We start from the raw sequence: 24999 nt of genomic DNA on the forward strand, positions 1-24999 counted from the left end.
TTATTTCTGTAATTAAAGTAGCGATTTACCGCGCACTGCTCTGATAAAACGCTTTAATAATAAATTAGGTCAAATGAAACAAAATAAACGGTATTAAAGTCCACAATAACTGCCCTTAAAATGCCCCAGATAATAACATAGACAAAATCGCACTATGAACAAGATGCATGCTCTCGTAAAACCTGGTTGCACAACAAATGATGTCGGAGCGAGTGGAATGCTGCCAAGCGTCATAAATGTTTGATTCTGTGCCACCGACAATTTGATTTGACTACTTTATTATTAAAGTGGACATGATTTATATTGGCTGATGAAGTTTGAATAGCGCTTGGCACTGATTTACTTGAAGGCTTAACTGCATTGGATTTTTGAAATTTGTAATAAAATCTTTGAGTATTTCTTTTAAAAAAAAAAAATTATACAATTTATGCAAGATCATCATTAAGAGTATTGCGAAATTTAATTCTGAAATATTTTTTTAAACCTTACTTTTTGACCCTCCTCATCTACACATAAAATAAATGTATTTTGAATATCATTATAATTATGCTTATAATTAATTACAGAATTTACTGTTTTAAATTATTCATACTCAAAATCCTAAATAGAATGTCATTTAATAAGCAAATATAGTCAAATCGATTGATATTTTTTATATTACGTCGTTAACATTTTATCTTCCATTTAAGACGACGAAACACTATGATAAATAAATTTCACTTTCGAAACTACACGGAATAGAAAAGTTCGTTTTTACGTCTATTTCCGTATATAAATTCCATCTGCGTGTTTTTGTATAAAGCAATAATCTTAAAATACATATTATTATTACCGATCGTATTTAATAATTAACACTATAAATTTGAGTCTACTATTAACATATCTTACTAAAATACATGGTCCGCCATATTACATTTCTTATGACGTCACTTAGCCTAAGCCAATATAGAAACTACATTGTAAGTTAAGTTAATTGTATTTTTCTATGATTTTATGTTATTTGATTGTGTTGGATATGAAAATTCAAATATTTTAAAACCAAAGAATTTAATTTAAAAAAAAAAACATAGCTGATCATAGGACCCAGCCATCCAGTAAACAAATCGTTCCAGATAAGAATATTTATCGAGTATCTTGTTAGTGTACGTGGGCATCACTATCTCCGCGAGCCCCTAGATTTATAGTGACGTACGGCGTGAATTATCGATATCGACGCTTTGCTCGATTGCGTGTCGGGTTTTGTTGCGATGGCGTGAATATTTTAGCTTATTATTTGCATTTAAATTTCGAATAAATTACGAATACACGGGACATATTTCTTTTATATATGAATTATTTTTCACATCGGCGTTGTTGATTGATGTTTAATTATTTTTATTCGTCGTTTATTATCTTTGTCTGATAACAACCGTATATTTACATCAGATTGCATATTGTACGAACATTGCAATTCTGACATTGGTGTAGCTTAGGTAAGGAGTAAAGAGTAGGTAAGGATTTGTTTATTAAATTCGCATGTACGAGCCATTCTAATCAGTGTTTTTGAAAGTAATTTCGCACTTTTATGGTTATAGTAGAAAGTTTGATTGATATATGCGCGTGTGTGAAGTTTTATTGATTATTCCAAAAACCCATCCTTTGATTCCATTGGTCTCTGGTTGAAATCAACGTTATTTTGTCTTGTCTTGGTAATTAGTCCCCTGATCCAAATGTGACTTATGCTTAATTTACAGAGTCATTACGGGCACTACTTAAAAAATCATATTATACAAATACAATATCTGACTCTGATATCTGATTATGTATGTATTCAGTATAAATCACTAGTATAACTTAGAATTTATCAAATGTCATGCAAAAGATTAAAACCCTCCGTACTTTACTGAAATCATTTGCATGTATGTTTATTTGTGTGCGCCAGATAACCCAGTAAAGCTACGCTCCGGTGTGTTAATAAAATAAACTGGCAACTTACTCTACCGATGCACTATCTGAGTTAAACCAGACGCAGGTGCGGTGGAATGAACTTTAAGTCATAATAGACTAGAAAGTATAAACAGCATCCTTACTGTTGCTATAGGACGGTGTATATAATAACCAGGAATAAATGGCGCTTAACGTTCAAAATTACGAGCACAGATTATAGGCACATAGCTTGAACTGTCGGCCTCTGGGACGGAAAATTCCTCGAGTGGCGACCACGAAACGGAAAACGCAACGTGGGCAGGCCCCTTACAAGGTGGATAGACGATCTGGAAAAGGTTACGGGAAGCCACTGGATGCGAGTAGCGCAAGACCGACTTTTTTTGTGAACGTGTCTTTATCCTAATTTACAAAATAGTTATTAAACCATATTTCGATATTTTTATACGTTAGTTTTATTATTGTAAACTTATCACTTCCGCATTGTATGCTATTCTTAGTCTGTAGTGTGCAGTTAGGGTCCAGAACACGTAAAGTGCATCACATCCCGCCGAGAACATCACTAGCATAATTTGTTGCTACAAAAAATAAAATAAGATTTTTATATTTTGTAAATAAAACCTGAGTATTTTAGTTTATACACGCAACCAGAATTCAAAATCTTGACTCCCAACAACCATTCTTACAAAGACCTGCTGTACAAGTCGTAATAAATAAGATCACAAGAAAAATAAAAAAAATACTAATCATTTAAAACTTTTCATTGTTTTTCCATACTTTATAATGTATACGTGAATGCTCAAAGATGCTGTAATAAAAGTTATCAATAACTTTGATATTACTTCACTATGAATCGGTACTTAAGACTCGACACGACTCGGACATATATATCGCAAGAAATAATTTCATAAAAACAATTGAATTGTTCAATGACTAAACACGCAAAGAATTGGAAATTAAGTCGCCCGAAATGAACTAAGAATGAATTTTCCCGCCTGAAAATATTTATAGAATTTGTTTTAAGTATGAAAAAGTATATTTCTACATCAGCCCATACTCGTCCACTGCTGGACATAGGCTTCCCCAAATGCACGCCACTGTGGTCTTTCTTAGGCAACTCGCATCCAACAACAATAAAATTAATTTATATATATTAATTTCATTGTTATGTTATATTAAACTAGAAATAAATAATTTAAAAAAAAACGTGTAAGAGCTACCATGGCATAAAAGGTATTAAATTAAGGTAAAAAAGGTATTATTATATAAAAAAGTCAAATACAACCAAAACCCAAAAAATAAGCTGAGAGTACCTATGATATACCTATATATATAGATATATGAGTATACCTAATATAAAATAGTTATTAATTAAACACAAATAATTAATTACGGTAAAAAAACTTACCAACAAAAATTGTTTCATATTTTGTACATACTATGCGATAACATGTACTCATATTTATGAGATTTAATCTTATTGCACTTTTACTTGCAGGTATTTATTAATTACAGGTAGTTACAATATTTTTACCAAATTATACAATTATTTCAATAAATTAATATAATTAATGAAACTATATCTTCGACTCCAAGAAGTTATCGTCATCTCTTTCCCCATCGCCATGAAAGTTGTTTTGTTAATTTTATTGAACGACCACCCATCTGGGTAGGTACCCAATCATCAGATATTCTACCGCACAACAGCAATACATAGTATTATTGAGTTCTGGTTTGAAGGGTGAGTTAGCCAGTGTAACTACATGCACAAGGGACATAACATCTTAGCTCCCAAGATTGGTGGCGCATTGGTGTAATTTAGGGAATGGTTATTATTTTTTACAGCATTAATGAGTATGGGCGGTGATGACCACTTACCATCAGGTGGCCCATTTGCCCGTCCGCCTAGTAACTGACATACCATAGACAAACCTAGTTTGTCTAATGGCTAGGCGACAAACCTAGTTTATCTAATGGCTAGGCCATAGGTCCTTCGGTTCTGGGGTCAAACCACAAGTCGGGCTGATAAAAAGTTGTTGGAACCTTCTATCGAAAAAACGATCTTCCTTGAAATTCGCAGCCGTGGCCGAAATCGATTATGACGAAATTAATTTTTGAACTTAAAAAAGAAATCTTTGAATCTGTTTTTTTAAAAAATTTAAAGAGTATTGAAGTGTAATACTCAAACAACAACGACGTTGATGTCACCGAGTGTTTAACCTGTACTAATATTGTTAATACGAAAGTAACTCTGCCTGTGTATCTATTGCTCTTTCATGGTGGAACCACTGAACTGAATTTTATGAAATTTGGTACGAAGCAGTCTTGAACTTTAAGGAAGGACATAGGCTACATTTTGCTAAACACCCTACGACCAAACCCAAAAACGCAAGCAAAAAAGCGGGCAACAACAAGTCCTTTATGCATATTTATCCAAAACATCTATCATAAAAGTATAATAATTAGCTGGTATACTATTTAATTCTGATCAAACCCATTGACTATCTACATCGGAAAAAAATATCGTTATTTAGCACGTAAAATGAAAGAAAACAAACAGAAGCGTGTTTAGAAGTCTACCACTAAGGCTTGGCCCCGTGCGTTAATTGCTGAATCGTTACCATAAATATTACCAAAGATATACCTATGTAGGTATATCTTTGGAAGTGAAACTTTCTTTCGGTTCGATAATACTTCTTTTGTTACGTTATGCAGCATTTGTGAATTCAAAAACAGGTTATCAATTCGGCTGTGTTTTTTTATATAATAGAACATGTTACTAATGATTCTTGTTAATTTAATTACGTAGGCTTTGAATACTGTAATTATATTTATAGAAAATTACTCTATGGTATTAATCAATAGTTTACGCGAGGACGCTGGCTATTTAACATCACATCTTTAATATTTAAACTTGTATAGTTTCAAGTTTAAATATAAAACATACACGATAAATAACATTTCGGTTGCAATATTTTTATATATTTTATAATATCTTATCATATCTTCCTAAATTTATGTCGGTAATATTTAAATATTTCTACTATATAACACGTAGTATTAATTAATTACTACGTTACTAATTAACATAAACTCAAAAACAAATATTATTGAATAGATTATTCAAAGATTTTTAGTATAAAAATATCTAGAACGAAATACAATGAACAATGAAAGAACATAAATATTATTCTAAGGAAATTCCGTCCGCCTCGAGCGTTCTGGTTCACTCAGTGCGTTCCGGAGCTCACCTGTCTCGACAATTTTAATAAAAATATATCCGTATATTAAACTCTGACGTCACCGAATCCGAACTTCTTTTCTTAGTATTAAATTGAGAATGTGTCAAAGCGATAACGTTTAATGAATATTTACTTTGTGCTTAGCCCGATTTTTACGAACGATTTGTACAAGATTCTTATTGTAAAATACTTGTTTCTATTAATATATAATGAAAGAATGAAAATTTTCAGTATAATTTGCGTACAAGTTCTATTTAAGTATAGGTGAGTTTACCTCAAACATTACGCAAAATCGAATTAATAATGAAATATATTATTTTTGTGATATATATATATATTCAAGGACGCTCTTAGGAGCTCTTTTCAAACGATAAATTCCAAGAATAATAATTAACCTTTAGTTTCAACCAGACTGAAAACGTAGACTTTCCCGAAAAGGAACCCGCAAGTTAGTATTTAGTTCATACGCTTTTCAACAATTTGTAATTGAAGTATATCCTGAATGAAATTCAACGAATAATAATTCTAGAAATTATAATTGTTTATTCAAGTAACGATAGTATTATTTTCATTTATAAATATTTACAATAATTTAATAATTGTAATTTACAAACTCACCAAAATGATTAATGTGAAATTAATAATAAGTATTAATAAAACAAATACACACGCAAGAATGTTCAACAAACACATACGAGACGCATACAAAATATAGATACCAGTATAAAATTCAGCCCTAAGAGTGTGAGAAGCCGCCGTAACGCAAACTACTAGACTCAATCTGCATACTGTCATCGAATATCTCGCTATTATGCCATTCCTCCTGTCAAAACCGTTTCACAACAACGCTTACTGAATGCATAACGATATTTTGACGTGCCGGTGCCCTCTGCATTAGACAGTTGGGAATATGTACGGTATGGTTAATGCATATTTTGTACGAAACGACCGCGACCCGGCCGCCATTTTAAACGGTGAATGATATGAGCTATAGTGCCCGAGGATAGGGAACGAGATAATGGAATGAGTGATCCGAAAGGATGGAATGAAGGAAGGCTCGTTTCGAAAGTAGATAGAAAATGTAAAAAGCTTTAATAAAAACGATATGCGAGTCACATCCAAAAGATGCCTGTCTGGTGTTCGCTGTTTAAATACATTTTGTTGAAATGTTTATATGAAAACACGTTGACGGATACATTCAAGTGTATATATATAATGTTTTGTCTTAGGGTAACATAGAATTCTGATTGTTAGCATATGCTTTTATAAATTAAAACATATAAGGACTTAAACATAAAACTCATTAAACGAGTTTTCGTACAGTCTTCGTCGTCAACAACAATTCGATCGCCATCGCCCGCGGTTTCGCTTGCGGTTCATGGGTTGGTTTTTCATGTATTATTCAAACAATATAAATTATATGTGTTATCCTGACGTATAAGCTGTATCATTTAGTAAAGTTTCATTAAAATCGATTCATTAGTTTTTGCGTGAAAGGGTAACAATACATATCTATAAAGGGTATACAAACATACAAACTTTCGCCTTTATAATATTAGTAGGGATTCTAAGCTTATTGTAAATATACTCTTTCTGGCTCATTTAAATGTATTTAAAACTGTATAATATAATAAATTCCGAGCAATTTTGTGGTTAAAATATGTATAAGACTCATATAAATGCAAATAACCGATCATTGCGGCTTTGGGTAGCTATTATACTATGTAATTCATTATTTTCTAAGATTGCCTCAATAGACACGTTGTGTGCCGCGTTACATTCTAAAGGTACTTTATTCTATTCTCAATTATACAATTCAATAAAAAGGTGAGGTGACACAAGGTGAATTTATAATTTCTATGGTATGTTAAGATATCGATTAATATTATTTTTTTTATTAAACTTATAAATAAAGGAAGTCTTTCAAGATACATTTGTACAGGTACATTTGTACATTAAATATTATACGTCATACCTTAAGGTATAATATCATATGTCACGCAATTAATTCTCATACATTTTGTAAACGAATTTATTCGCTTGGAATAAATTATCTATGTTCATTTCTCGTTTCGGATTATTGTTCAGGCGTGAAAGTAGAACAAACAAACAATCTCACTTTCGTAATACTCATTTCAATAATAATAATAATGGTGATCGTTATTAATCTTTATTTATATAAAGTATATTTTTCTTGCTTTTCCGGGCTGCGGGATGACCGGATATTGGAGCATCGTGTCGGCGCGTAAATTAAAAATTCCAAAAGGAGCTACGTTTTTTTTCCTTTTCGCTCGAAAACAAAACAACGAATTTGTAGTGGGTGCAGTTCTTTATACTCAAAGCTACCTCATTATCTTATGAGAGATATTTCGGTTTAATGATTACAAGAGGATTTTTTTTAATGAAACGACCTTTTCCAGTTTATGGATAATTAAAAATAAAAGTATTATAATATAAGTATTTGAAGTTCGATGATTATTAGGTATTATACTCTCGTATGTAAACACTGATTTGGTAAAACGAAGGTAGGTTTTTACAATAAGTCAGTAAGTGTCATGCTTTATACTAATACAATAAAGGATTCTATATATATTATTTTATGTTATATTTATTTATTCGTTTTCTTTAATAACTATCGATTTTCATGTTTCACATGTTCGTGAATTTTTGCTACAAATTAAAAGGTGGCCTCGAATCTTGTTACCATCTTAATGCTATCTACTGGGCCATAATTTCTATACTTTATCTAACAAGGAATAATAAAGAAGGCTTTACGTATTTCAATTGTAAAATTACTTTGATTTACGATAAAAGCGCGCTTGGATGACGAGCTATCGTTATCCAATGTTCTTCGCAAACACGATATTTCTAAGTCCGCTGCATTAATAACTTGTATTTATAGCAACTCCGATATAGCCATTAGCCACCAACGTCGTCCGCGAAACGCACGAACGAGTTTCTCAACCGATACTTATTATTCCCGTAAGATGTAATATCCTTCTGGCAAAGACCGAAGAACATTTTATTTATATGCTGGTCATATAAAAATGCAATTACATTAAGGACAGAAGTGCAAGATGTTACTTATCCAAAAGACAAAAGACTGTACTTAAATACTAGATGTGCCCGCTACTTTAACAAATAAACTTATTGTTGTAGCCTAAGTTACTTCTTATTACATAAGCTTTCTGCCAGTGAAAGTCCCGTCAAAATCGGTCGAGCCGTTCCAGAGATCATTCGGAACAAACAGACAGACAGACAGACAAACAAACAAAAATTTAAAAATATGTTATTTTGGAAGATAAACACGATTAACCGAAGCTGAACCAATTAGCGATTTCCTCGTTCAACATGGATGACGTATCAAAAAGATATGTACAATTTAAAGACGTTTCTCGAATCACCGAGTACATTATTCAGTCTTTCCCGAGAGTAACTCCGATTCGTCTAAGTAAAATAGTTTAAGTGAAATAAAACGATATCTATTTCAGATTTTATCTTCCGTTATTATCCTTTGGGTGTAGCTAAGGAAAATGCCTGAGCGTTATCTATAAAACGTAGCGTAAAGATGTCTTCAGCTCCATTAGACGGGTCGCATTGGGCTTTTGTCTGTGTTCCTTTGTTCGTCGCCAATTAGTCTTCGAGTTAGAATACCCGACCACACCTTGCTTCGACTACTCCTATTATTGCTTAATAGATTATGGCTCACCAGTTCCCGGCTTAGCTTTGCCTTTGTCTTAGAAACTTGCGAATCTTGGAATATCACTATAATGCTCCGAAAATGTAAACTATTGTAGTATATTCGGACAATTTAATAGCTTCGTGTGTGTTTTCGCTAAGTGAATACGCTCGGTGTGTTAATGGCTTTCGAATTTTACCGTATTATTGGCTCGTTGAATCTACTCCCGATCGTAACATGCGATGTATTTATGTTATTATCATCGAATAATAAATAATTAATACATTATTTAAAAATAACCAGAATGGAGTTGGTCTGGATACGAGTAACTAACGATTTGGTTTAAATAAAGTTCAAATCAGTAATTTCAACTCTTTTATTAAAATACAAGTTCGCTGGAACTCCGTCGCGTTGAAAAGTCGTCAAAATAATATTTAAATAGAGATATATAATATACATGCATAGCGACATAGCTTATATTTGTTTGTAGCTTATTTAAATGATCAAAGAAGCACTGAAAGCATTCAAAACATTCATAATTAATTGCGCGTGTGATTATTGTCTGAATATGTATAACCATATGTATATTCATCTGCGGTCCGTTGAGATTGATCACACTTACAAAATCAAGCGAAGCGATAACGATTACGACATCTGTATTTTTAAAGCTGTAGCTTCACTTGCGAAAAGTCGCAGGTTCGATCCTTGGGTTTTAGTCGTCTACACTTCTAGCTCATGCTTTAAGCTTAATTGGAGGCGTAAAAAGGTAAGATAGGTAAACATTAGTAATTCCTTAAAATGGCTCATTGCTAGAATTCTTAAATATAGATATAATATGCGCTTTAGATTCTGTGTTGTGCAGTGAAATCTCACAGGTGTGTTCGATCCCTTACAACGGGTAGATCATTTTTCACTCGCGCCCGCCTCGGAAGGTGTAGCCATGTATTTGTTTGGACTGACAGGTCTGTATATATAAATCATATGTAACGTGTGAAGGAAGAACAGCACTCATTTATAAATATATTTGTAAACTTCAGATCTACGAGCACGCTCTAGGTTTATGTCTTTATTTAAAAATAATCTATATCAGATATTTTGTCAATCAAAAATGCTATAAATTTATAGTGAAAACCTATTTTTAAAAGTTTCATTTTAATTTGCTTTAAAAAAAATTCTTTGAATGAATGAATAAAATTCATAATTTTGTTAAATTATACAATTTATTTCTAATTATTATTATTTATAACTGATTATCTCGTAAAAGCTTGTCGAAATATAATTGTGTATCAAAATATATCGAATACTACCGTCCGTCTGTCAGTCACGTCTTACGTTCGGATAAAAAAAATAATTATTTACTTCCCGATCTCAGCGCCACCTATAATTGTCACGATTTTTTTTACAGATATAATACGCCTGGAGTTAGAATTCGTTGATTTAAATGTAAGATATAAATGTATATATAAAATAATTAAGAATATATAATGATTTTGTCGTTGCCAAGACACTTAAAGAGCTCGTTACTACAAGTATACTAAATCATTAAACAAAGTATTTCAAAGCAAGTCGTCTAATTAGACTTGATATTCTAAGGCTGCTTCAAACACAATGTACTGAAAAGTACATCTCTTAACTGTCCGACGGTCTTTGTAGTGCAAGCTCTATGCAGATCTAACATTAATGTTATCTACAACTCAAAATGCTAAGTATAATAACGGACAAAGAGACTATATTATTTCCTAAGGCAAGCCAGTTTAGTCTTTATTGTAGTTACGAAGAAATATTTTTATAATCAAAATCAAAAATATGTCGTCTTTACATAAGCTCTTTTGAACATGCGAAGCGTCTCGGCGATGAATTAAAATTTAAAGCTATCACCGGTTCACAGTGCAGAACCAGAAAGACACTGAGCTCTCTTTACTCTTCTCTAGTTTTTTGGACAGTGATTTTAGTATTGTATAGTAAAATATCTGCTATTCGACGTTATTATATCTGTTAGTAATTTTACGAAACTTTGAGGAAAAGGTAACGCTATACAATCAAAATTGAAAAAAATGTATTCATACAACTTAACATACAATCGCTTGTAAAAATGTTAAATCCGCTTGAGTATTCATGTGTTAAATTTGTGTTTATAATTAATCTCGTACAAGGCAGCAAAGAAAAATATTTATAGAAATTAACATGTAAATGTAATTCTACTATAATAAATATGGATCTTGACTGATCACTTGGTGGTACGTACGGCTTTGTAATTAGATGCCACCCACTCATCACATATTCTACCGCCAAGCAGCAATACTTGTATTGATATTTACTGGGAACCATAGGTATATTATTTACAAGTAGGTACTTTTACATTTATTGATTTACATAATCGAAATAAAAATATAATTTCTATAAAGTAATTACACAATAGAGCTTCCATTGCGGATGAACATTTCTATGAAAGATTTTAAGGGTCGACCTTTGTCCGAGCTAAGCCTCATATCGTATTAAAAGCCTAAAACCATGTCCACACGAAAACTGAACATAAAGGTGCGGACACGAACTTCACGTAAATTATGGTCGCCCCGTGCTCCGACATATAACATTATGTATTTATAACGTCAACATAAAGTCATGTGTACAATTTATGTTTTGTGAATTTATTGTCACGTAAAGTTTATTGAGTAAAACAAAAAAATATATTTATTATTAAGTATATTTATTAAACGTACGCAGCCTTGATCAATATTTTTAAAAAAAAGTTAGCCTTTTACTGCTGAGCAAATTATATTTTTGTTAAGTGTTATATGGAATACATACCTATATATTATCACACAGTGAATTGATTCATGGTGCTACTATACACACACATATGTATATAAATATGAAACCATCTGGCATTTCATGAAACAACAAAGACTTATATTCTCAATATTAAACAATACAAACGATTAATGATATAAAAATATAAAAATTTTATCACGGATTGTATTACTCAATACAAGATTATATTAAAGATAAATAAGCAGTAATTATTATTTGTTGATTTCTAGGAGAATATATATTAATTTAATTGTACTCTACTGACATACTCTGTAATTAAAATCGTGGAAAAGAGTAACTACTGAGTTTCTTGTCGGTTCATCTCGGTAGAATCTACTTTCAAAATATTTACATTTAATTCTACACTGTAAAATAAAGATACAAAAGTGTTTTATGATCTTACTTGAATGAAGGATATTTTGATTGTTTTTTTTTTTTTATTGTATTTAATTTTAAAGTTAAAGAATCTTATTCTAACTTGTTGTTTATATCCCGTAAATGCTTGAAGAATTCATGTATAGAATAGAAAACGTGTTGTACTAGCCGTTGTGTGTCTGTTGGAAGTAATGGCCTGATTTGTTTGAAAGCTGCATTTTAAATTTTAACACTAACAATACAATACATGCAATTCTGACTGATGTGTTGTTTTGATATGGCTGTGTTTTGGAATTTATTATCATATTTTTATACAATACAAATTGAGTAAAGAAATTTCAACTGCTAACTTAATAAGTCCTCTAACCCAACCTCTGTTCGAATCTACAATTTATACCAACTTGTAAATCTCGGCACTCTGTACAAGTATAAATTAATTTACTGTTCCCATGTATTGTGGTTATATAACATCGCGAACATATATTATTTTCAATGGAATAATTCGTATTTAAATATATAAATATTCAAAGTCATACTGATATTATACTACCATCCTGTAAATGTCCCACTTCTGGGCTAAGACCTCCTCTCGTTTAAGGAAAAAGTTGAGAGGCTACTTCACCATGTTGCTTCAAGGCGGGTTGGTGGATACACATTAGCAAAATTTCATTGTAATTAGACATGTAACTTAATTTTTCTGTTCTATCTTATGAGCAATTATAATGAAACTGTTGTTATATGGCTAAATGATAAACCCATACATTTATACTTCAACCATTTTGATAGCGACAAAGTATAGCCCTCCCAGCTTAAATTACTGTTCGCGATCCCAAACAATATAGTTAAGGACGATCCCGAGGGAATCTATTGTTGTCTCGTAACCCGCATCCAATTGAATTAGGAGAAAAATAAAACTACTAAAGAAATACACTTCTAGTACTGTTAGATGTCTCAACACTTTACCATACGGAGTAGTACTTAAGTCCTTGCCACATTTATCTTATAAAACATTTTTATCGTAATATCGAGAGTTGTTTGTATTAAGTTAAGTGCGATAAAGGTGTAACCGAACGCAATAATATGTTAGATTAAGAATGATAAAAAGTATATACTAACAGTGAATACGAACAAAATATTTTCTGTCAAATAAACATGTACATTCAAATAAGATATTATCCATATCACTAAATAATAATAAAATTATTCTTGTTAATTTTAAAATAACAACCACCAAATTTGAATCAAAATTATGATAACATTATATGATTTAGACAAAACGATAAAAATTACAAAACAGTAACATAGAATTAAGATAGATATACATGAAATCTTTAAAACTTCGCAGCTAAACGAAGTGGATACAATATTAAAGGTTGCCTTACGACGGGCGTCGGACGAAGGAACAGTAAATATTATAGTGGGAATTCCTAGTAGCTGGCAAATATCAGCTGCACACTGTTCTTTCTAAGTTAAGCCATTTCTTTGACAACTGTTGCGAAAGTACTATAACAGTTTCATATTAATTAAGTCTTCTATATCTTGTTTTAAATGTCCCAAATTATTATAATCTGTTTGTGAATAAACGTGAAGCGATGATGACGTCATGTGATGTCCAGACCGATTGCGAACATTGTGGCCAATCTCAAGCGTGACCAGCCAACTACACAGGCCATATTAGAGTGCACAAGTGTGCAAATAGGTGCACTCTATTCCGTCACTCTTATAATGGGACAGCAATATCAGGCACGGGAGTGTATTTCCAAATTCCGGGTTGTTACTGAAAATTTTACGATAGAGAAATTCAATAACTTTTTTCGGCCCCATATGGGGTTTGAACCGAGCCACTGAACCAATACCTCGTTGGTCACCATCCTTTGGACGCAATGTAACATTATTAAGTACGAGCTTAAATAAATTATTGTTGCCGGACGAAATAGCACATAAAATGCAGACAAAATTTCCCCGTATTTTTGTATCAGTATGTTTCTTGAATTCTTTATCTGCGCAAGTCGATGGTATCAATAAATAAGTCCAATGTCCGTTACAAAGCCCAGGTGTTACAGTTTCAAGCTATTCAGAACGAACTGAACTCAATGCTTACAAATTTACCCGCTTTAAAGAAATACGATCTATGATATAAGTAAATAACAATCCGCAAACATTCCGACCGGATAAAGTTCTTTAAGGAAATTGATGAAAAGAACATAAATCAATCCATGTACAAACACGATATATAAGTCTCAGAAATCCTTTTACTCGATTTTCTCTTTATTTCTACACAAATGATATATCTATTTCACTTATAATAAACATTTAAAGCTAAAGTAACAATGTCTGTCTCTTTCTCACCCCACGATACTTCTAAATGAAATTTGACCTAGATTTAATTTTGAATTCGCAAAAGATGGCTAGTGAAACTAATATTACTATTCTGAAAAAAATACAGATGAAATTGAATATCAAATAAGATTCTAATTTAGTATTAATCCTTAGAAAGAATGTAAATTATATTAGTACCTACATGACTGTTATTTATAACCTTGTGCTTTCTTGTTACAGAGGACTAATGCAGAGACTCAACACACATTCACCGACAGATTTAATATATCCATGGTAAGTTGAAAACTATAGTCGTTTTAGAGAACGCAGCAATATTAATGATATCAATCAAAGTACACAAAGCTCGACACATGGGAAACACGTTTCTAGGGATTTCTTTACATTAAGAAAAAACACTACGAAATTTAAACTTTTTTCCCTTTGAAAGATATTGAATATTTATGCCGCGAAAGATTTCCGTTTTACGATTTCTCAGAACGCCTGCCAGTGCTACCCCATAAAGTAGAATCGTCAATATCGTGACATCTGCCCCTGGACCCCGACAATCAGTGGAAGCAAATTACAGTATCTCTTACGTTGTACGCATCGACTGAAGGGGACACTTTTCATAAAGAACTTCGACGCAATCCATCTAATAAAATTACGTATTTACGACTGCCCAAAATCTATCAAAAGCAGAAATGTCTTAGTGGATAGAACTCGTCAATTTTGAACTAAGGTTGCGGTTTTAAAACCGAACACGGTCCCTATGCTCAATTTGTGTCGATCGAAACAGAGAGACGAAATCCATATTTGACTACGTGTAGAAATATCAATTTTCCAAAATTCCAATTGGAGTAGCGTGTGAAATTCCATACATATTGCTATAAATTGACCCAGCTATGCGAAGCATTTTTTTCAACTTGAAATCTATCAGAAAGTTCCCTCTTGATATTAAACCAACTCATTATTGGACGAGATTTAATTCCGATGGAACACAAAAACTTTTTGTATTTGCTAAAATTTGACAATTACAAAAGGACTTTGCCATTTCGGAGCAGTCTAAAGTGGAATACGTAAATTAAAAGCTTCCTTTGTTTCTTTATATCAAATGGCGGAAAGTTTCGTGAATCTTGTTTAGGTTTATTATTGTTTAACTTTTTTTTCAGTTCCAACGAAACGACTATAGCCTTTTCGGTGGACGATTTCTTTTATTAATTCCGCGCTGTCTTCGGTCACGCACCTCGGAGGTGGGCCGCGAATAATAAACTGTGAAACAAAGGGAATGAAAGGAAGCTCGGAATAATATTTACGCCGGACCCTCGACCGGCGGAAACCGAACGTCGGGCTTAAATTTTCGAGTTTTTCCGGCTTTTTTCGGACAAACTTTTGGGGTTTTCCTTCCTGACTTGCTAACACGAGTTGTGGACCTCGATGCGTACCTAAGTTCAAGGCGGTTTCCCGTTGTCTCTTGTTTGAATTTATTATAATATTTTACCAAGCGGATTACGAGAGAAAAGGTGAACTGATCCCAGACTTTGTGTTTCTTGAATAAACACTTTATAAGGAACAATGTAATATTTTGTCCTTAGTGCTATAAGGTAACCTTTTTATATTGTATTACGTCTTTATACAGCTAATATTATTCGATGATAAATATTTTAAACGTAAAATGTATTCGTTTTTAACTTAATTATTCGTATTCATTAATATTTTACGTATTATTTAAATATCGAATCTCATTACCAATCGTATAATTAACTATTATTTTTAGTGAATCTACCAATACTAAATATTATGCTTCATTATTGTGAAGCTATTAAATTATTGCAATCATTATTACTCTATTTAAATGCAATAAACTTATAAAACCGTTTCATTTTATACAAAAACCGTAAACAGTCGTTGCTTTCAACTAGCACTAGTAGTTTGAAATTTCAATGTATGCTGCCAAAATAACTGATATGAAAACAAGTCCTAGAATTAGCCGAAAACAATGGACGTAGCATACAAACAACTACTGAAAAGCATTCTTAACTCCGTGTGTTTGTTTCGGCACTCTCAAAGCCCATTTACCCCCTCCCCCCTCCTGTTTACTCGCCATGCTCTAAAGAATCCATCTTCTGCCTTTAGGGTTCTATATAAGATGTTATCTCTGAAAGGCGTTTTGTTTCCAATTTGTGACACTAAAGGCTACATTTTAATATGTATTCAAAAGATCTTTGGACGGATGTCCTTTGTGATGTCACGATTTTATTTTTAATTATATACAGCTCATGCTCCCAATGCTTTTCGACTTGGTTTTTTGCAACTTCTCTACTTAAAAAATATTAATCATTATTTCAGCTTAAAGTTTAGAAAACTCTGTGGTTTAATTTAAAAACGAAACACTCAGTTCAGATCTTTGAGTTTATAATACAACAGATTAGTACATGTAATGACTAATATTTGAATTCTATGTGCAGATCATTTATATCACGTTCGTTAGAATATAATTATCTGAATTAATCTAATCAAAGAAACGTCTTAAAATTACGACCTTTTCATTTGATTACATCAATTAATAATATATTTTTAGTTTGATTTTATGTTTTAGAGGGCACGAATAACAATATTCGTAAAAATATATCGTTTTACGAATTATGACATTAAGAAATAACAAATATTCATTTTTTTATATATTTAAGAAATTCTCAGCATTTAAATTTATAATGATAAAAAATTTTACATTTTTTATTTACTTAAAGTAGACAAATCTATATCTATACTAATATTATAAATGTGAAAGTAACTCTATCAGTCTGTCTGTCTATCGCTCTTTTACTGTCAAACCAATGAACCGTATTTGACGAAATTTAGTGTGAAGCAAACTTGAACTCCAAGGAAGGATATAGGCTATTCTTTTCCCTAAAACGCGAGCGAAGCAGCGGGAGACAACTAGTATTGTTAATAAAGGAATAAATAACAGTCTATAATGTTTTAATTGATTATGATAATATTTACGCTAGACTTACGCTTATTTAATATTCTGAAAGAGAAATTTAAGTCATTATTTTTCGTTATATTTTTATATGTAGGTAATATTTTATTAAAATAAAGAGATACTAACTTGTAATGTTTTACGATAATGATATAAAAAAATCATCAAAAAAATTGATTTTATTTTGAAATTGGATTTTTTATTCTTGCTTAATATGATTTGCTAACTAAACTCAGATGGCAGTAGATATATGATATGGTAGATATATAGTATATACAGTAGATATATAAATGATAAAATGCCGATCATTTTCAAAATTAGTCGAGCACCAATCTTTCCGCTTTTTTTTTATTTTGAATATTTACAGTAATTACAGCCAAAGTATGTATATATAAATTAGTTTGTAAATAAAAGAAATAACCGTTACTTTACTCGTTCTTTTATCTAAATCAACGAGTTTGATACCAAGCTAGGATTTGTATATACATAGATAAGTAAATCACTATTCTAAGTGTCAGACATTATCTTATAATAAATAACCACTATCAACCCTTATTAAACACCTCTTGTTATCTATGAAACAAATTGTTCTTTGTGCTGTGCTAGAGTTTGACAAATGGCGGTAACATATGCCGTCAAACTGATACTGGGATTAATTTAACTTACTTTTCTTCTTTTTCTAGTGACTTAGATGTGACGCTCGTAGATAGGACACTTTTTGTATTTGTCAAAAGGCTCGTGTTGAAATGTAATTTAATCGAAATAACACAATTGCTATGCCATTATTCAAATAATTAACATTGTTTTTTTATCTTCTGATACGACTGACAGATAACGCACAGCCTAAAATTTAATATATACGCACTTGAAACTTGTGTCAATCTTCGTTTTATAATGTAGAGGCACAATATTGCGAAATTTGAAGGGCGCTCCCCTCCATGTTCAACTTCCATCAATCGGCAAGAAAATGAAATTTTTACAACAAAACAAATAAAACCACTCGTGTAAGATTTTCGGATAAAACAAGACCTGTTTCATTCGAAACGGAGTTCTGAACATGAATTATTTTATTTTTAAATAAAATTACCGCGACTGACAGGCCATCAAAAGTGTACACAATTTTTTTATGTAATGTTAATTTTATAATTTTTATTTAAATTATCTATACAAAATTAACATTAAGAGAACCGAAGTATATTGCTTTTATCTTTTCAATAATTATTATAGTTGATTCTCGAACACTGGGTGAATACTACAAAGTTTAAAATGAAATGAATCGTGAAATATTTTTATGATTTACAGTAAAAAACATATACCTATTTATAAGCGGACAGATCAATAGGCTACCTGATAAATGTGGTGACAACAGCCGATACAAATTTTAATAATTTCTTACATAACCCATGCGACATCAATCTCAGGAACTGAGAGTTTATATCCCTTGTACCTGTAATTATACTGGCTCACTTACCCTCTAAACGGAAACACAACAGTACCAAGGTATTGTTGTTTGGCGGTAGTATAAATAATGGGAGAGTACGTATTCAGACGGACTTGAACAAAGCATCTACCTCTTAGTAAAAACATCTATGTACCTTATGTCAAAAGCCTTCACGCTATTGCCAACAAATGTTCAAAAGTTTTACTTCGATCGAATGAGCGACGCCTGAACGTATAGTACACGATCAAAACCGAGCATTTAATTTAATATATCAGATTAAAAGCCGTGTTTGTGTGTTGGTGGCGCTCTTAGATGAAGATTGACAGGCCCTTCGCACAAAGCGATACGACGTAACACGTGTTTACAAGAGAACAGGAGAATTTAATGAGGGAGAAAGGGAAAAAAACTGGATTTAATTATAATATACACTAATAAAATAAGTATTTTTTGTTGTTACATATCTATATACACAAATGTATGTATATGTGTGGCAAGTTGGTACATACATATATGTCTTCTTTCTGGGAGTAGGTTTTTCGAATGTCGAAGCTGAGACGCCTCGAAAAAAATAAAAAGTACACGCACACTAGTAAAGTACTATGACGTTTGGTGTGTGTCAAGAGTAGCTATCACGCACACCAAGATAATAAAGTTGGTTCGTTTGTTTTAATTATTTTAGATGGCGACAATCTATCTAGATATGTGTATAAATAATCTAAGGGTTTTAATCGTCTACTCTGTTGTACGTCGATGCTACATGGAACTGCAGCACATTAGTTGTACTGTTTAATCAAACGCCAAGCTAATTGGTAACATACATACATATATTGTACAACAGGCAGGACAGCGTCTGCCGAGTTTTCGAGAACAATACAAATAAAATCAATAAGTTTCAAACTCTTCTAGAAATATTATCCAAAACTTCACTTATACTTGAACAATATTGGAATGATATCTTTAAAAGTCTGTCAAGTTTAAAAAATAATCTAAATTTAAGAAAAAGTAATTCTTTCTAGTGTGTTTGTGTAATATATATCGTGAACATCATGTCACGCAGTCCATTGTAAATGACGCTAATTTTGACTTGAACACTATTGGTCGATTTCTTTTATTGGGATCTATCTATTGGGGAATTATTTTAGTCGCCATATTGGATTTTTTAAATCAGTACTTATGTATACTGTGATGGTCCGACTTACATCATTATTGTATGCATCTTCGTTGTCAATTTATTATCTATAAATGTGTCCATGCGCTAGTTATCTAGCTAAACCATTTCTATTTAACTAGTACCAAACCAAATTTCTTAATTCTGGATTCTTTGAAATTGACGATAAGCTTGAGACGGTCCAGAAACATACACATACCTACCTAGATTTAATATGAGGATCAATCTACCACTGCTAGACTGCTGGACAAAGGCCTTTTCTACTCTCGAGGAGAAATTTGAAGCTTATATCGCCAAGATATTCCAATGCGAGTTCGTACCGCATGGATACATGCATATTTCCTCGCGATATTTTCCTTGATCTTCGAGCTTGTTATATAGTTAATATTTTACGTAGGCATTTTAGCGATATTTCTTTCGACGACTTTCGAGATTAATATTTGAGTGTAATGTTTTTGCACATTACGTTTTAAAATGGAATGGTTTACTGACATCCACATGTTCTTTACATTGTATGCATTAAAAACAACGGACACATTTCCTGGCCTACAACTCATAGGCCTGTAGATTTCTGTCGTGCTCTGTTTAAACAGCATATATTTTTTTTTTATTTTAATCAAGCTCAAAACCAGCGTCACAAATGAGCACTACGTGAATACGCCCTCCACGCGTCACTGGAATCCTGCAGCGCATTGTCTTGCAGTAATATTGTCTTCCAAAGAACACACTTAAATTCACAAACAACCCCCCCACCTCCCACTACTGTTTACTGCTCTCGGATTACTCGCAGTTGTTAACTTTTATAGGACAAATGAAGCTCGCTTTGCAGCTTTTTAAATGAAATAAAAACAGTAATTACTGTTTACCGAACCGCCTGTTTCATTGCTATATTATTATTAATTTTATTCCTCAATTCTTTTATTGGACTACATTATCTGCTAGACATTTTTACGTGAAGATAAAGCTTGGTTATAATTAATAAGAGATTTCCTTATATATCTTAGACAATTTGAGCGATAAATAATAATAAGCAATTTATTATATATGCGGTATGCATAGTTCACAACACTGCAATTTACATTATAAAAAAAGATATTTTTTTAAGGTAGAATAATCAACACGCAGATAGTACTGTTCCCCTTCAACTATCGTATGTGGCTGTATACAAGATTTATTATACATTAGTAAGTAATAAATAATAATAAATGGTTCCTCCTCTTGATTTTAAATATACTTTTCACTGTACAAAATATTTTCTTTCTTTCTTTAAACGGACGTGAGCTATCGATTGGCGGCTCTCAAATTGTCCATAAAAACGTCCTCATCCCTTCATTAAGGGCCCTCCACACTTTCCCTGAAATCGTCCCCTTGCCACAATAGTCGTAACTAACGTCAAGCGGATCGGCGTTTAAATGAAGCTTACGATTCCAAGGCAAATGTAGAGTATGCAAAGCATAGAGAGAAATATGCATTTTATAATGCATATGTTTTCTTTTACGTAGGATATTATTTATCATATATTCCCACAATCTATAGACTATTGTAGTAATAGAATGATAACGAGTCGTGTTCTGATTTAAGTAGTTTTTTTTGTTACATATACAAGAATAAATTTTAGAGCAGCAAAAAAATAATGCAAAAAAATGTGTTTCTACATCTTATTGCATAACTGGCCTAAATAGTTACTTAATATAAGTTTTGTGAACTATGAGTATAATTATATAGTAATAACAGAATTATAGTCAGGCCAGAAAACCTTAACCTATTACCCATAAAACAACCGAATTGAGATATTCCTTGTTTTTAAACCGGCTAAAAATAACTATTTATATTTTCTAGTTGATAAAGTTGATGCGTCACTTTTATTTGATCGCTCTACCGTGTAGTTCTATGAGCTCAAGGGAGCACGCATCTGTCGAAGTATTGCTCCCTAAGTTGCAACTCTTCGACCCTTCTGCTCGCCTGGTAGCATGCTAACGCGTTAATACTTTTTGGCTATATGATCACACACACAGATATATATGTATATTTGTGTGTCTTTGTGTTATATGTCTCATATATCAATATTATTTTCATAAATAAAGTTAGTCCCAAAAGTTAGTGAAAAAGTTCAATATTGAACTCATAATTAGAATATGGATGAACTAAGTTATAAAGTCAGTTTTATTAGAATTTGATGGTGCCTATGTAGGCCTTAACGACTTATACGCTGTGAGTAGTTACAGAGATTTATTGAAATATGTATATTTTAATTATTAAGTAATTTTAATTATTTAATCTATTTCAATAATTAAACTCTAATTCGCGAATGAACTTAAAATTAATTTACAAACAAAATGTTGCGAAAACTATATAAAAGGAAAAAAAAAAATCACAAAAACGCAACATAATATTTTTTACTTAAAATGTTTTCGGCTTGAAATTAAAAGTTTCGTCTTTTGTTCAAAATGTTCGTAATAAAAACCTACAATTTTAATATTTCACGAGCCTGAATTTCTCTTTATGCGTCTTTCGGAACACTAAACTTGGATGCGTTACTTATTTCTGATCGATGTGTGATAAAAAAAAATCCGCAAAAAAAATAAAAACGGTATATCTTTGTCCGTAATAAATGTAAATATGGTTGTTTTGTGCAAACTGTGCTCTCGAGGGAGCCCAAATGCAAGGGGCAATACTCGTTCCACTCCGCATCCCTTTTATTGTTCCCCCTGAGAACGATATGTGCCTTTATTACCTGACTGCACACATTGCGTGATTATTTGCTACGGTATACGAATATTTCTATGGCGATATGAGATTTTTTTTCGCGAAAATCAAACATCGGTATTGGTCTGGTTGGCCGAGTAGATATTATCATGTAACGTTTCTTTACGATCTGCAGAACGAACGGAAGTGATCAGCCTATGTATCTATTGTCGTGTGTATTGCCTTAAACTGACTCGACTAATATTTGTTAATTTACTGAATTCGAATTTTACTTCTGTCTGTTGAGTCTGTTATAAATTTGTTTCTTATTATAAACATTTCTCAATATAGGTAGCTGTAGTTTAATATAACAGCAATGTATGCGTTGTTACGTCACTATTATATGAAAATTCAATATGACTAGAACGTAATGTGAAATAGATGTTTTCGATATTTCAACGTTTCGCTAAATATTTAGCTTGGCGACTTTCTCTACAGAATTCAACCCATATTTGATCGAACTCCCGTATTTATATAGTGACGCTCACCGAGAAACCTAAGACGGGGGCGGTAATGGGGTCCATTTGAGTACATTCTTTTAAAACTCGCCCTCTTTTATTTGCAGCTAGCATTTAGTTTAAAAAAGGGATTATCTCGTCTGCCAAGTTCGGTAAAAAATTGCGCCATCATTAATTTTAACTCGTTATATATGTAACACTGTTTAAATACTTTAAAGTTTGGCTGATTATGTATCAATTAATCACACCTAAAGCGCCTAACTAAATTCAAGTTACGAGCCGCATATAATAGACCGGTCTCCAGCGAACAGCAATTTAATCAGAAGTTTAGACAGCACATCAGACAAGGTCTTTGATCGCGTTGTTATTGTAATATCAACACGTGCACACGCGATACACACGCGGCCCTGGTTAAGTAAACATTACACAATAAATAACCCACCGATACACGCTGTGGTGTATCAAAGCTCGTTGCTACTTAATTGAATGAAGAACATAAAGCGTAAGCTAGTTGAATGACTAGGAATACAAAAAAAAAAGTGTTTTAAAATAGAGGGAAAAAATTAAAGTGCCAACGTTACGGTTCGTTTTACATGAAAGGTTTTTTTTTGTGAACGCATCGGTGATTCCTTTTGAATGTTTTATTGAGGTAAACTATGTTATTCGTGTCATAACCGGAGTGCAATATTGAATACGTTACAATTGCCAATTTTGATACATGAGAGTCGAATGAAATATAGTTTAAAAATTTATGAAAAACGTCCCGTCCCGTCCCGGCGTCGTCGTCGCACGAATTTAATTAACGTTTTACTTTTATATTTTGCTCAACTCATTCGGATCATTGCAAGATACTTACTCACCTATCTTTATACATATTTATTGATTATTTAGGCGATAAGACTGTTGCACCCATCAAAGAGGCATCACGTTGTGTTTGCCCAATCATGGTCTCAATTCGCCTGTGCATCAACTGCCATCTACCATATATATCACTGAATTACTTCAGTCCACTAATTCACTAATTTTGCGAACTATCCTGTTGATAACTCGGGTTCTATTTCTGATAATCTCATTGGTTATTTTATCTCGTAAATATTTGATACTTAGTTCCCTATAACAATAACTATTTAAGCAACTTAAACGATGTTCGAGAATTATTTTAATATATAATAATAATATCACTTTTTTATAACACAATATTAATGACTAATGAAAACATATTATTAATAATTGTTACTACTGTAATATCTCCCATGTTTCGGAAAATGTTTGTGGATGATCAGAAAAAAAAAATATAAAGTTCGTCAATCAGACCAATAGTTTGTCTTACTTGTAACTCATAAAGTAAACGCAGTAAGATAAACAAGTTTTACTTCCTCGTAATATCAGTATATGTTCTACTCGTTATGAATTAGGCTCATAAATAAATATTTGTATTTATAGGTCAATGACTTTTTGACAGTAAGCAGATGTTCGTTACGCGAGTTGATTTCGTATCAATCGTTTGATTAAGAAAGTCTTGTATATTGCTGTCATAATAAATCCACACATTCAAACGCCCTATTTACTGACGTAATCATTCAAAAGGACTCACTATGACTTGCATATAAATTACATATAGACCTCAACACTGTCAATTACTGCCAATAGCAATCTTTTTAGATTTTTAAAAAAAAATCCTATTTTATTTTTGTTTAGATTACTTTTTTTTCATTATTGTTTGTAAATTCTATGTATACACATGCACAGGATTATCACATAGCTTTTGAATGTCATCTTACCTGTTAACTGTGATAATCTGTTTAGTGTGTCATATTTAATAATAATAAATTATATTATTAAACTGAAACAAAAAATA

General features: G+C 32.0%; 1 protein-coding gene across 3 annotated transcripts in view; it reads left to right on the top strand.

Moving 5' to 3' along the window:
* The window catches only part of LOC125076836 (leucine-rich repeat-containing G-protein coupled receptor 5-like), a 249125-nt gene that overhangs the window by 135273 nt on the left and 88853 nt on the right, over positions 1-24999 (top strand). For all 3 annotated transcript variants that reach the window (XM_047688540.1, XM_047688538.1, XM_047688539.1), the window contains one exon: positions 14590-14643. In XM_047688540.1, coding sequence (XP_047544496.1) covers positions 14641-14643 — 3 coding nt within the window. In that variant the 5' untranslated portion in view covers positions 14590-14640. The remainder of the gene's footprint in view (positions 1-14589; positions 14644-24999) is intronic.

The sequence above is a fragment of the Vanessa atalanta genome, chromosome 3 (assembly GCF_905147765.1).
Source record: "Vanessa atalanta chromosome 3, ilVanAtal1.2, whole genome shotgun sequence".
NCBI classification, from domain to species: Eukaryota; Metazoa; Arthropoda; class Insecta; order Lepidoptera; family Nymphalidae; genus Vanessa; species Vanessa atalanta.